At 35.4% G+C, this 13,974-nt stretch overlaps 1 protein-coding gene across 2 annotated transcripts in view; it reads left to right on the top strand.

Annotated features, from left to right (window-relative positions):
• The window catches only part of GRIA4 (glutamate ionotropic receptor AMPA type subunit 4), a gene marked incomplete at its 3' end in the record, with an annotated part of 508,329 nt that extends 506,054 nt beyond the window's left edge, over positions 1-2,275 (top strand). For both annotated transcript variants that reach the window (XM_079928097.1, XM_079928096.1), the window contains exon 16: positions 1,993-2,275. In XM_079928097.1, the coding sequence (XP_079784223.1) occupies positions 1,993-2,157 (165 nt within the window). The remainder of the gene's footprint in view (positions 1-1,992) is intronic.
• Between the last annotated feature and the right edge of the window lie 11,699 nt (positions 2,276-13,974).

Below are 13,974 nucleotides of genomic sequence, written 5' to 3' on the forward strand. Positions count from 1 at the left end.
CAAGCATTTTCCACTGTACTCCCATATTAAATGGATTTTTCCTTTCAAAAATTCTATTGACCATAATTATGAAAATGACTGATAATTTAGATAATATTGTATCAGAATTTCAAAAACAAAACCTGAATGTCTACTTTAAAAGTGATCATCCCTCAAGGGAACACCTAATTAAGGTCACAGCCATTGGCCATAACATCCAACCAGAACCAGAACCAGACTATATGGTAAATTTATAAGAAAGTTTTCCAGTTTGAGTAGTCTCAGCAGGGTCACACAAAGATTAATAGAAACGACATTTTATGTAAGAAGCAGAAGATATAAGTATAGGAAATAAGAATGCAGAGAACTAAGAATACTAAGATTTAAAGAGAGAATAAGAAGTTGTCAAAGACTTATTAACACTCAGTTGCATTAATCCATAGAGAAGGAGAGATTACTTGAGAGTACATGGAATACTTCCTGTTTTGATATTTTCTTTTCCTCATAAAGGCAATCAAGAAAATAAAGGGAAAAAAACAGATTTTATGGCAAAAGCTTTCTGAAAAAATCACAATGCTCTTATTAATTATATTTTAATATTTCCTCTTCAAAAAACTTTAATAGATTTTTTAAAATAATTATTTTACTTAATATTAAATGTTGAAAGGGAATCTGAAGAAACAAAGTCAGACTGTCATCTTGGTTTGTTTTAATTTAGGGATGAGTAATTTCTATAGAGATTGTCTCCTGACTCCTGATTATAAAGATAAGTAAAATTTAATTTTTGAGACTGTTTACTAAAGGTGAACTATAATAATGACCTCAGTGTTTATCATACATACATCAGTAGCAATTTGACTTCAACTTTCTGAAGTTATCAGGGTAACTGATCTCAAAACCTTCTCATTATAACAGTTTCTAATCCAATTTTTATTTCATATTTAATACATCATTATTCTAATATTTAAGTTACAAGACAGAATAAATACAGGGATGGAATTTCCTAAAGAATTAGGTAAACTTAAATTCACAACAGGGAATTAAGACACAATATGAGTTATGAGAAAGTTATAATAAGCCACAACAAACTTAGGGAATATCTCCTTTACCTTATTTCTTCTTGAGTTAACATTAAATTTCAGCTACTAGAAAGATTTTAACATTAAATTTCAGCTACTAGAAAGAATTTAAAGGCAATGAATGAACAGCAAGTAGATTTTCATAATAACACTGCCTGTTTCTCCTCAGTGTAGTATTGTTACCTTCTACCTAATATGACAGAACAAGAATATAATGAGACCTGACCCCATAACATCAATCCGGGAACTTCCCCAGTGATGACCGTTCAGTGAGGCATTGAAACATGCCCCCTTTCAGTGCACTTCCCTTTAACCACTTAAAGCTTCTTAAAATATGAACTTTAACTTCCATAGTAGGCATAGAATGAACTTTATGTCACTAATTGTCCTATTCTGGGTCATATCTATAGCTGCTGTGAATGAATGAAAGTATCTGTGGATAGATCTGTGTTCTGAAGACAAGAATATCTGTCATAAATAGTCTATATATATATAGTTTGGTTAGACAATTCATCACAATTTTAAAAGTACAATCATTTAACTGTTAAGACATTTTATAACAAGAAAAAAAGATCCAAACAAAGAATGTTGTCAAACCTAAAGAAGCTTTTAAGTTGGACTAGAAATACCAGGGTGTAGAGTGCAGCAAGTTGAAAGATGTGTCCTGCCCAGATTTGCCAAACAAAATCTTGTTTTATGATTTCAGAATTAGTTCTTAAACAGATAGGACCACAAACTCTAGAGTGATTTATTCTTCCAGGTAGTTGAGCTTTTCTTTCCTGTGATAAGCAGTTTTCATATGACCAGAAGAATATGGAAAAAATGCAGATGTCTAATTATTGATATTTTGGTGTTTGTTGTGTCATATTTTGTTGAAAAGACAGAAATATTGTAACACTCCACGTTCTTTCTGTTTCCTTTCCATGCAACCCAGCTGACCTTTTCTGAAGCCATAAGAAACAAAGCCAGATTATCCATCACTGGGAGTGTAGGTGAAAATGGCCGCGTCTTGACACCCGACTGCCCAAAGGCTGTACACACTGGAACTGCAATTAGACAAAGTTCAGGATTGGCTGTCATTGCATCAGACCTACCATAAAAACCAAAAAAATAATTGAGTGCCTTAATTAAACTGTGTTGGTGACTGATGGAAACGCAGCCCTGAGGGACATGCTAAGTGCAGGTCTTCGCAAACCAATCCTTTGGCTGAGAGCGGGAAGTACATCCTAAGGCGCTGAACATCAGCAGCAGCAACATGTGCATGAGCTCAGCTCGGAAACCCAAACTCAGATTTTATATCAGGAAAACTCAAAATTTAGAATTTTTTGGGGGGAGTGGGTGGGGGGAGCTGGGATGGGTGTATCAACAGCAACAGATTTCACTTGAGTGAACTTAAAAACTAATCAGACATGCGAGTTAGCACATTAAACTGTGAAGTTCTTGCTCAGAAAGGTCTCAGTCTTCACTCCAAGGGATAAAATAGTTACAGAAGTCAATGAATATGCTAACCTGTGTCTCCAGAACACCCATATATTCAATGGAAGACTATCCAGCCAAGAAAACAAAATCACTAAACTCTGATAAGAAAATAATAAACAAACATGTAAATCCTGTGAAAAAATTTAAAGGAAGTATTTACACTTACTTTGGAGAAAACAAATACTGAAACATGCTTGCTTTTTAACTGACGTAAATTCGGTAGAGGACAACACAATTCTTTTTTCTAACCATCTTAGGGAACAATACATTGCAATAATTGAAATAAATGCCACCACTGTAAGAAACTTTAGAGACTTTTTTAAAATAAAAGTTGTTGGTCATCTTCTTGTTTGCTGTAACCTTCACTCTGTCACATGAATCAGTGTCCACAGATTACATTTGTCTCACTACCAGGAACAAAAACAAAATGAAGACAACTTTAAAGTAAAATCATCAGTCCACAATGTAGACTCAGAAGAGACTACGGGTCACTCATATTATCTATATTATTTATAATCTTGTTCTGTGTACAAAATTGTGGTTTTTGTACCCACCAAAAAGAATAAACAACAGACATTCTTAAAATATTTACAGAGCTTAAAGTTTTTTCTTATCATTATAAAAGTTATTTGAGAAATTGTAAGACTATAGGTGGGATTGTAGAAGTAAATTGTGGGCCATATTTAAAAATGTAGCAAGCCCTTATTATTTTTGCATAGTAAGCTACTCTTTTTAACGGATCTTTGCTTCATTAGCAGTTAAATTGTCAAAGATGGAGTATTTAAATTGGGGAATGAATCATTGTCATAACAGCAACATACCTGGTAATTATGTACTGAAATTTTACTTGGCTGTATTTTGCTGCATAAAATAATGTGTCTCTTGGGCTTCTCTCCCCATTCCCATTGTTCCATTTAAATAATTTGAAGGCACTAATAATATTTTGTGGTAGACAACGTATGAAGAATTAGTCTTTGTTGAAAATTATACATGTTTATTTACAAAAATCACCTCAGTTATGTAGGGATTAAATTAACTTGGTTCAAAAGGAGGTTTAGATCATTTGAAATAATAAGTACCATAACACAGATAAACATCACAATACTTAGAGATCTTGGCAGAAAGCACAAGATAGGATGATTTTGCAAGTCTGGCCTTGAAGGATGAGTTGAGTTTTCATAGGTGGAGTTTTTACAGGTGTTAAAAACCTTATAGGTGAGCAGTGACCCAAAGTTTGGCTTGTCAATGGATTGTTTAAGGAGTATATGAGCTGAAGAGAAATGGGTGTGATATCATGGAAGGTAAAATTGGAAAAGTTGAAAGACTGATCACCTTGCTTCAACTCTCAAGATTCTCGTCCCCCATTCAATTTCTGTGCTGCAGTAAGAGCAATCTTAAAAAGTGCAAATCTGATAGCTTACACACACACACACACACACACACATAGAGTTCCCTCAGGAAAAATTGCAAGCTCTTGAGCAAAGCAAATGAATTGCTTTATAATCTGGCCCTTACTTATTTCTTCCATGAATTCTCTCCCCTCTACCCAACTTCTGCTGCCCATAAATGAACCTCAAAAGCAGGGACACTGCATTTTCTATTTCCTCAAACTATAACACTTCCCTATTTCCTCTTTACCTGATTCACTGGTACACATTCTTCAGTACTCAAATCATATTTTACCTGCCCCAGGAAGATTTCCATGACTATCTACCAGCCCCTGCCCATGAGACTGAGTTAGGTGTCCTTTTGATGTTTTGTCCCCATCACAGCACTTACCATACTGCATTGTAATTGCCTGTGTACTTGTCTGTTTAACTACTAGACTGTAAGCTCTTTGAGGGCAGGGACTGTCTATCTTGTTCACAGTTGTATCCCCAGCACCCAGCACAGTGCCTGGCATATTGTAGGTGCTTAATAAACATTTGTTGAATGAATGAATGAATTGAATTGAATTAATTTAATAGAAGCAAAAAAAGACAACATCTTTCATCATTAACAGTCTTTTCCTCATTAACAGTGTGTGTTAAGTATATAGTGAGTCAAAGTGAAGAGTGAAGGTTGGCTGATTTCATGGCATTGTCTACCTCATTGTCTACAGCACTAAAAAAATATATATGATCTGATTAATTTTCTGATCAGATAAGAAGGTATTCCATGTAATTGTATCTAGCTATGAAGTAATTTGTTTAGCTAGAGAAACTATCATAAGGTGATTAAGGTTTTAGCCATGCTTCTAAAAATAGCTTTCATTTAAGTCACAGAGTGGATTAGTGATATAAATTTAAGAAGTTATATTTCTTATAGTTTTATTTCTATATTAGTAATACTATTATATGTTTAAATTTCTGTGTTCCTTATAGAATAATTTTGCCAAAAACAAAATTTTAAATTTGACTTTAGTAAAAAGTGATATCTATCTAATCTGAGGAAATGCTATAAAGCTAGGAAATGTGATTTTAAAACATGTATGTCTAAGTTAAAAACATTTAAGCTAAAAACCTTAGTTCCATAAAGTAAAGAACTTAATTATCAAGCAAGCATGATCACCATCTAGGGCAGAATTTCCTGAACATTTTAGGAAAAGCAAATTTTGAAACTATATCAGCTAGTACATGATGACCACATATGAAAGATATAAAGAGCCCTCAGGAGAACCACTTTGCTACACTCAATTCAATAGCTACTAATTGAAAATGCCACACTGTTACTACACTTGTTTCAGGCTTGCTTCAGGTTGCTCCCTGGTCTCCCACTTATCAACTGTCAACTCATTCCATTTCCCTAAGGCATAGCACATAGTGGGTGTTCAATATATTTGTCAGTGCATAAACACAACTTTATATAGTCAGTATCAGTGAAAAAAATGGTCTAATAGCTTTCCCAGAAAATAGACTATCCCAATTTTCAAAATCAATAAAGTGTTAATAAGAACTAAATGAAAAGTAACATCTAGGAGAGTTTCTGAAAAGACAAATTGAAATTGCACAGATTCATTTGCCTTATATTTATCAATATGATGCTGCATGAAAAGTGTGCTTTTTCATGCACATTCATAAACAGTTTTTAATTTCACATAGTCCAGCAGGCTAGAGTACTTAGCATTTGTAAAACCAAATGCAAATGTAATCAGTAGTATGTTTATATATTTTCTAAACAGCTAGTACCAGTAATATTTTCAAAAGAGAGCTGCTCTTTAAGAAAAGATTTTGATAAATTATGAAGAGCAAGAGATGAGATTTGGAAATTGTATCTCAAAAAACAAGAGAGAGATAAATTATTTTCCATGAAATAAGAATAACCCATTTATTTATCTTGCTTTAATTTCATTTTCTTTGGGTGAAAAAGTGGACTGAAGAATGAGGAAAAATAAAAGATTAGGGAAAAAAGAGACATTAAGGGAGCAGAAATTGGGTAAAAGGCCAATAGGATTGGGTGGCCAAAAGAGCTTACAGGAACAGGAATGTTTGGCATATGATTTTTCCATTGTAGGTATGCAATGTTTGATGTATTCCTTTTCCCATGACCTGCAGATTAAAATTTCCTACATGCCACAGACTGGTATTTGTGGTTGGATTAAAGGAGGGAGTCAAGGAGAAAATTCTAAATCCCATGTTTGGGTTGATGCCAGAAGTAGCCCTAATAATATGTCTGCTTCCCACAAAAATGTGCAGAAATCTAGATTGAAACTTGTCCTTCCACATGGCAAAGAATGAAGGTTCATTTTACTTTTTTCTGGATTTGAAGAAGATGGCAGGTTAGGAAGACCTCCAGAATACATAAACTGTTTTTTAGCCACTTGTGCTGACTGCAAAGTGTCATGAACAACAAAATAAATCATAAAACATAGATCATTATTTAATTATATAATAAGATCATTAAGTAAATAATCTGTTAAATTATAATGTCTAATTCATGGCTTGAATGAAGTTATTTATGAGATTTGTAATCCTGTAATCCCGAACACAACGAGAATCTGCTTAAGTAGAAGATTATTATAACTTCCCCCTCAGAGTTCATACACTTGGCCAACACTTCTAAAGTTCCTAAACATTTAGTAATGGCTGAAAACTGTGTCATTGGCAATCAGTATTTCAATATATGATTGAATGAGCTGATTGACTAAATGAATAAAGGAACTAATGAGTGAAAACCAACTAAAGACGTTCGTGATCATTGCCTGTATAGAAATTTCTGTCAGCTCCCTGAGCTAATTTTCTGCATAAATGTGAATGCTTTTAACATTTTCTAACAAAGAAGGTATCTGAAACAATTTAGGCCATATCTGTATACATCTAGAGAATGACCTTAGTCACTGAAAACTGGTGCAATTCCAAACTTCTAAAATGTGGGGGTTGATTAATTCTACCTGCCTGAGACTTTCTCAGAGCCATACTTTACAACAATATTTTGTTTATAACTCTAAACACAATCAAAGTCTATTAGCATCATGAATCTTCTAAGACCACCATCAGAGCAGGTCAGAGCTTCCAGATCTTTGGGCCTCAGACCTGTACAGGAAATTCTGATACTTTGACTTGAGTTTCACTTGAAACTTTCAACCCATTAGGCCTACCTCCATGTCATCTTTGGTCACAGCCACACTTCGAAATTATCCCAATAATCTCTCTCTCTCATCCCACATTCTCCTCCCAACATTCTTCTGCACTTCTCATCTTTCTCCCCATTCATCTTCTCACTGCTTCCCTCTCTCCCTGACTTTGCCACCATTCTTCCTAGTGTCTTCATTATAAAGTTAGGAAACTCCTGATAGCCTCAGTCTCTCCCCAGAGCACGGTCCAATCTCCTAACAATATCACTCCACATACAGTAGTGGAATTTAGAAGGAAAAGGAATGGCAATCCTTACAATTATACATCTTCTTCCATGCATTAAAAAACCTCTCCTCTTTGAAGTGTATGTCATGTAAGCACACTGTCAAAATGGACTGCCTACTTGTCCATTTTGTCTGCTGACTTCTCTGTCATTGCCTCACATTCATCAAGGACTATGGCATTTGGCTTATTCATTCTTTCCAAGTTCTCTTATCGTATTGAACAACTTCAAGGTCAATGTAGGTGCTTCATGTAAGCCCTAGCCCTGCAGTTCTTTTACCCTATGTTATTTAAGTCACCCATACCAATAGACATGTAGCAGACCTTATGATTATTTACCTTCTTATCTTTCTCCAGATGATAACTCAATTCTCACCTTCCTTTCATACCCTAGTCACTAAAAAGAGTGGCCTTTTATCCCTTGTTTAACCCCTCTATTTGGCTCCATCACTTTACCAAAATGTCCATCCCAAGGTCACAAGTAAACATCCTATAGCTGTATTAACTAAAAATTTTTAATGTGGATCTAAACCAATTAATCTCTTTACTTTTCAGTTTTCCCCCTAATCTCCTGTTTATTCCTTCTCAGTCTATTTTATGTTCATTATTTCCTCCAACCAAACCTTACATGTTGATATACCCAGGGTTGTATCCTCTTCCTCTTTCTCTTCTCAAGACATAAACCACCTGGTTGATCTCACCATCATTAAGATGTCTACAATCATCTATACATTATTAGCTCAGAAATCTTTATCTTCCATTCTAGTCTCACATATCCAGTTTTCTAGTGGTTATCTCTTTTTGACTTAATTGCAACTTGTCAAACTTTCACTATACATTCCTACCTCCTTTTATATTCCCTCAGTGAGTGGCACTAACATTTACCTAATCTCCCAAATTAGAAACATGAGAATCATTCCAGAACCACTTTTCTTCATCATTCTCACATATAATTAATCAACATCTTAAATTTCTTTCTTTTTTTTTTTTTTTGCGGTACGCAGGCCTCTCACTGTTGTGGCATTTCCCGTTGCGGAGCACAGGCTCCATACGCGCAGGCTAAGCAGCCATGGCTTACGTGCCCAGCCACTCCGCAGCATGTGGGATCTTCCCGGACTGGGGCACGAACCCATGTCCCCTGCATCGGCAGGCGGACTCTCAACCACTGCGCCACCAGCGAAGCCCCTTAAATTTCTTGTATGTCCTGAATATCTCCTTATTCTGTCCCATGCTCTTCATCCATACAATGACTGACTTAATCAAGGACTCAATCTCTCACTGTAAGTACTACAGTTGTATCCTAATAGGTTTCCTTGCTTCTTTTCTCACTTATATCCCCCTCTAGTCCATTTCTACATGGCTGCCAGAGAGATTTTTCTAAAACACAAATATGATCCTGTCACCTTCCTGATTAAAATAATTCAACATCCATTGTATGAGGCCTATCAACATCTCTAGTATGTTCCCTCAGCCACTTTTCATTCCATTAATGCCAAATTACTATCACAGCTCTAGTTTTCAGAATGCTTCATGTTCTTTCCCTTCTAAGTCTTGCCAAATATTACCTCTACCTGAAATGTGTCTGTTTCAAAAATTATTCCTAACTATAACCAACAGAACTACTTTAGTCCAGTTAAGCAAAAAGTGAATTTATTAATGAATACTAGAGAATTCACAGAATCTCTGGAAAACACAGAGAGTCAGACATGAAGCCAAAGCAGCCAAGAACAATGCCTAAGTTATATCACTGATCTGCCCCTAACTATCAGTGGACACATATATCAGAGCAAGGACACTGAACAAGGGACACTGCTGTTAGGACTTCTGTTTCTACTGCCTCTGAAGGTGGGGTGCCTCCCAGCATACTCTGTCACCTTCTCAGGAAATGGGCTCCATGCATGGCCTCTTTCCAATCAAAACTGCAGGCATGAATTCTAACTGGTGGTTTTAGATGATAACTCAGTTCTCTCCTTCCTTTTGCACAAGGGAGACAGGGAAACCAAATACTGGCTTCCACTTTAGGGAAGCATACTGTGGAAAATATATGTAAGAAGATATTCAAAAGAAGCTGAGTGGGCACAAAGTGTGGCATATATCATCTGTCCCTTTGTGCCTAATTCCTACTCATCCAACAAGAAGCATTCTGGAAATCATATCTTTGGGTAGACATTCCTGATTCTCTCAGTTTGGAGATCCCTCTTTTTTGTTTCCCTAAGTACTGTGTGTGCCTCTATAACAGCATTTATACCACTGTTACATGGTTAGTTTTATAAACTTCTTCAGTTTATCTTTCTAGACTCTTTGGTTCCAGAGGCAACAATGAGTACCAGAATTAGCTTTAGAGTCAGACAGAACTAAGTATAAATCCTTTTTGGGGGCATTTACCCTCTAACCTCTGGAAAAAAGCCGGTTGTTTCATCTGTAAGATAGAAACAAGAATACCTAGCATTTGATGTTGCTGTGGAGAATGAATGTTCATAAATTGCTTATCACAGCATCTGGTAACAGGAGCTCAATAAAAAAAACTATATTTATTTTATCTCTATATCCTTCGACTTCTGCTTCTACCTAGGATAGAAAGCTGCAAAAATGTCACTTTCACCCTAACAAGAAAAAGCCAAAGAATCAAAAAAATAAAATCATAACTTTTTTTGTGCAAGTCAGGGAACTTCTCATGGCATCCAAGTAAACTGAATTTGGAAAAAGGACAAATCCCTTCAGGGAGTGATGGGATACAGAAACAGTTTCACACACTTAGTACAGCAGAGAGGAGGTGACACTGTTCTTACCAACACAAGTGGGTAAGAAGAATTCAGCTTAAATGTCAAGACATTCTTAAAGGCCAAGTATTGGCTAGTAGGTCAGTTTGAAATAGCTGAGGACCCTGAACCACGAGAATTCAAACTTACTTGCAATCTCTTTCTCATGACCCTTCACTGAGTGCTCAGAAGAAAGACTGAGGCCAGGGTGGAAGACTCCTTTGGTGAAGCAGGTATGCATGAGGTGAATAGCACCTACTGCGGGACACTTAACATGTCCCGCATGACTTCCCAGACCCTTTTGTTCTACAAATCAAAAGTCTCAAGCTACTGGAGGAGGATTAGCAAATCCTTTTCTCTCCATCAAACAAAGAATTATTGCTTTTGGAGAAATAATTGAATAACTGAACTAACTGAAGCCCCCCTGAGGAGGCATAGGAAACTGTCATGGGCCCAAGATTCTACACCAACACTCTGCAGACATCTACTGCTACTGGCAAGAGGCAGGAATTTCTCACCCAAACTAGACTACAGCTTTGATTCTAAGAGATGGAAGGATAGGAATACTGAGAAAGTCTCACTCTCAATGCCAAAGTAATGCCTGCCTATGACTGATGCTAGACAAGCATAACAGAAAATCCTAGTTTGCTCCCATGACAAGCCTAGTACTGATTAACAAGCAACAGCTGTCTGCTACTGAGCAGAGGGATAAGAGTGTGGAGAGAGGTCTCTACAGTGGTAAAAGTGTGAAGGAATGGCTGAAAGCTTATGGGAGGAACAGGAACACTGAGAAAAACTCTCTTGCACCTCAGTCTCCACATTAAGCACAGGGTAACAGCAGCCCATAACTAGACGACTTCGAAACCTATGGTATACTAAAGGTAATGCTAACGACAACAAAATCCAGCACAACTCCTAATTAGATTTACTCAACACCCCCAAAACAAAGTCCTGAGCAAAAAAAAAGAAGTGCCATTTACACATGTAAATATTACTTACTTCAGTCTCTCCTGTTCTTCTGCCTACAACTTCCAGTATTTAATCAAAAATTACAAGGCACACACACAAATAAAGCCCATCATCAAGAAATAAACTAATAAACAGAACATACCCAGCTGCTGGAACTATAACACAGGGTCTTTAAATAAATGCATTAGGCAAAATTCTAAGATGGCCCCTAATGAGGCAAGCTCTTGTATAATCACAAGTGCAGGTCTTTGAATATGATACATTATATGGGAAAATGGATTTTTTTCAGATGTCATTAAGGTCCCTAACCAGTTGATTTCATCAAAAGGGAGTTTATTATGGGTGGGCCTGACCTAATAAAGTGAGTTCTTAAAAGGAGGCCTAGAGGTAAAAAAAGAAGAGAGATGCACTGCTGCTGGCCTGAAAGAATGCCATTTGTGAATAGCCATGTGGCAAGGAAATGAAGGGGCTTAAAATACATGAAAATGTAAAATTAATAACAATAATGACAAAGGAAGGGAGGGCAAAATTGAAAGTACACTATGTGAAGTTTCTTACACTGCACATGAAATACTATAATAGTATTTGAATGTAGATTTGATAAATTGAAGGCATATATTGTAAATCCTAGGTGAAACACTATGAAAAAAATTTACTTTTTAAAAAAATGTATAACTAATAAGCCATTACTGGAGCTGAAATTGAATTATAAAATATAATACAACAGAAGGCAGGAAAGGAAAATAAAAAGGAACAAAGAACGAATCAACAAATAGAAAACAGCTAGCAAGATGATAAATTTAAATATGACCATGCTAATATTTATAGCCAATGTGAATGGTCTAAATATATCCATTAAAGATAGAGAGAGATTGAGGATCAGAGGAAAAAGCAATACTCAGCATTATACTATCTATACACAGCTATATACAAGAAAACCACTTAAAATATAACCATAACCACAAATATAATAATTGACACATTAAAAATGCTGATTCGAATTACTGAGTGAATGAATGGAATTTATAATTGCCAGAAAAATATAGCATATGAAAAATAAAATGGTGAGTGAGTACAGAATCAGATCAACATCATGGACATGTACATATCTAAAAAAAGTTTGCCTAAAATTTAAGGTGGTTCACAAACACCCCTTGAAATCTATCTACATAAGCCCCTAGCTCTCCATGGATTTACAAGCTCAACAGTAATTTCAAAGTCTACTTCTTAGTTACAATAAATGAGATAAAGAACAAAGGCTCTCAATTCATTCATATAGTTTATTCTCTGTACTTGTGCTATGGATCAAAAATTCTAAAATTCTGTTATACAATAAATAGTAGAAAAATTATTTAAGCCTAATTTTTTATTTTTTAACTTTTTTTAAAAATTGAGGTATAGTTAATGCACAATATTGCATAAGTTTCAAATGTACAACAAAGTGATTCACAATTTTTAAAAATTGTATTCCATAGTTCATATAAACTGTTGGCTATATTCCTGTGATATACAATATATCCTTCTGTTCTTTTTGATTACAGCCATTCTAACAGATATGAGGTGATATCTTATCATGGTTTTTATTTGCATTTCTCTGATGATTGATGATGTTGAGGATCTTTTCATGTGTCTTTTGGCCATCTGTGTGTCTTCTTTGGAAAAATGTCTACTCAGGTCTTCTACCCATCCTGTAATCAGGTTGTTTGGGTTTTTTTTGATGTGGAGTTTAAAGCCTTTTATATATTTTGGATATTAACCTCTTATTGGTCATTTCATTTGCAAATATTTCTCCCATTCAGTATGTCTTTTTGTTTTCTCAATGGTTTCCTTTGCTGTGCAACAGCTTTTAAGTTTCATTAGGTCCCATTTGTTTATTTTTGCTTTTATTTCGTTGCTTTAGGGGACAGATCCAAAAATAATATTGCTACAATTTATGTCAAAGACAGTTCTGCCTGTGATTTCTTCTAGGAATTTTATGTTTTCTGATCTTACATTTAGGTCATTAATCCATTTTCAGTTTATTTTTGTGTATGGTGCTAGAGAATGTTCTAATTTCATTATGTTACACGTAGCTGTCCAGTTTTCCCAGCACCACTTATTGAAGAGACTGTCTCTCCATTGTATATTCTTGCCTCCATTGTCATAGATTAATTGACCATAACTGTGTGGGTTTATTTCTGGGCTTTCTATCCTGTTCCATTGATCTTTGTGTCTTTCTTTGTGCCAGTACCATACTATCTTGATTACGGTAGCTTTGTAGTTTAATCTGAAGTTAGGAGCATGATTCCTTCATCTCTGTTGTTCTTTCTCAAGATTGTTTTGGCTATCTGGGGTCTTTTGTGTTTCCACACAAATTTCAAAATTATTTGTTCTAGTTCTGTGAAAAATGCCATTGGTAACTTGATTGGGATTGCATTGAATCTGTAGATTGCGTTGGGTAGTATGGCTATTTTAACAATATTTATTCTTTCAACCCATGAACATATCTCCAATTTCTTCCATCAGTGTCTTATAGTTTTCAGAATACAGGTCTTCTACCTCCTGAGGCAAGTTTATTTCTAGGAATTTTCTTCTGTTTGATGTGATTGTAAATGGGATTGTTTCCTTAATTTCTCTTTCTGAGAGTTTTTTATTAGCATATAGAAATGCAACAGATTTCTGTATATTAATTTTGTGTCCTGCAACTTTACTGAATTCATTGATGAGCTCTAATAGTTTTCTGATGGTGTCTTCAGGATTTTCTATGTATAGAATCATGTCATCTGCAAAGAGTGACAGTTTTACATCTTTCTTTTTAATTTGTATATTTTTATATCTTTTTCTTGTCTGATTGCTATGGCTAAGACTCCCAAATCTATATTCAGTAAAAGTGTC

This window comes from Stenella coeruleoalba (assembly GCF_951394435.1).
Source record: "Stenella coeruleoalba genome assembly, chromosome: 8".
Lineage (NCBI taxonomy): Eukaryota > Metazoa > Chordata > Mammalia > Artiodactyla > Delphinidae > Stenella > Stenella coeruleoalba.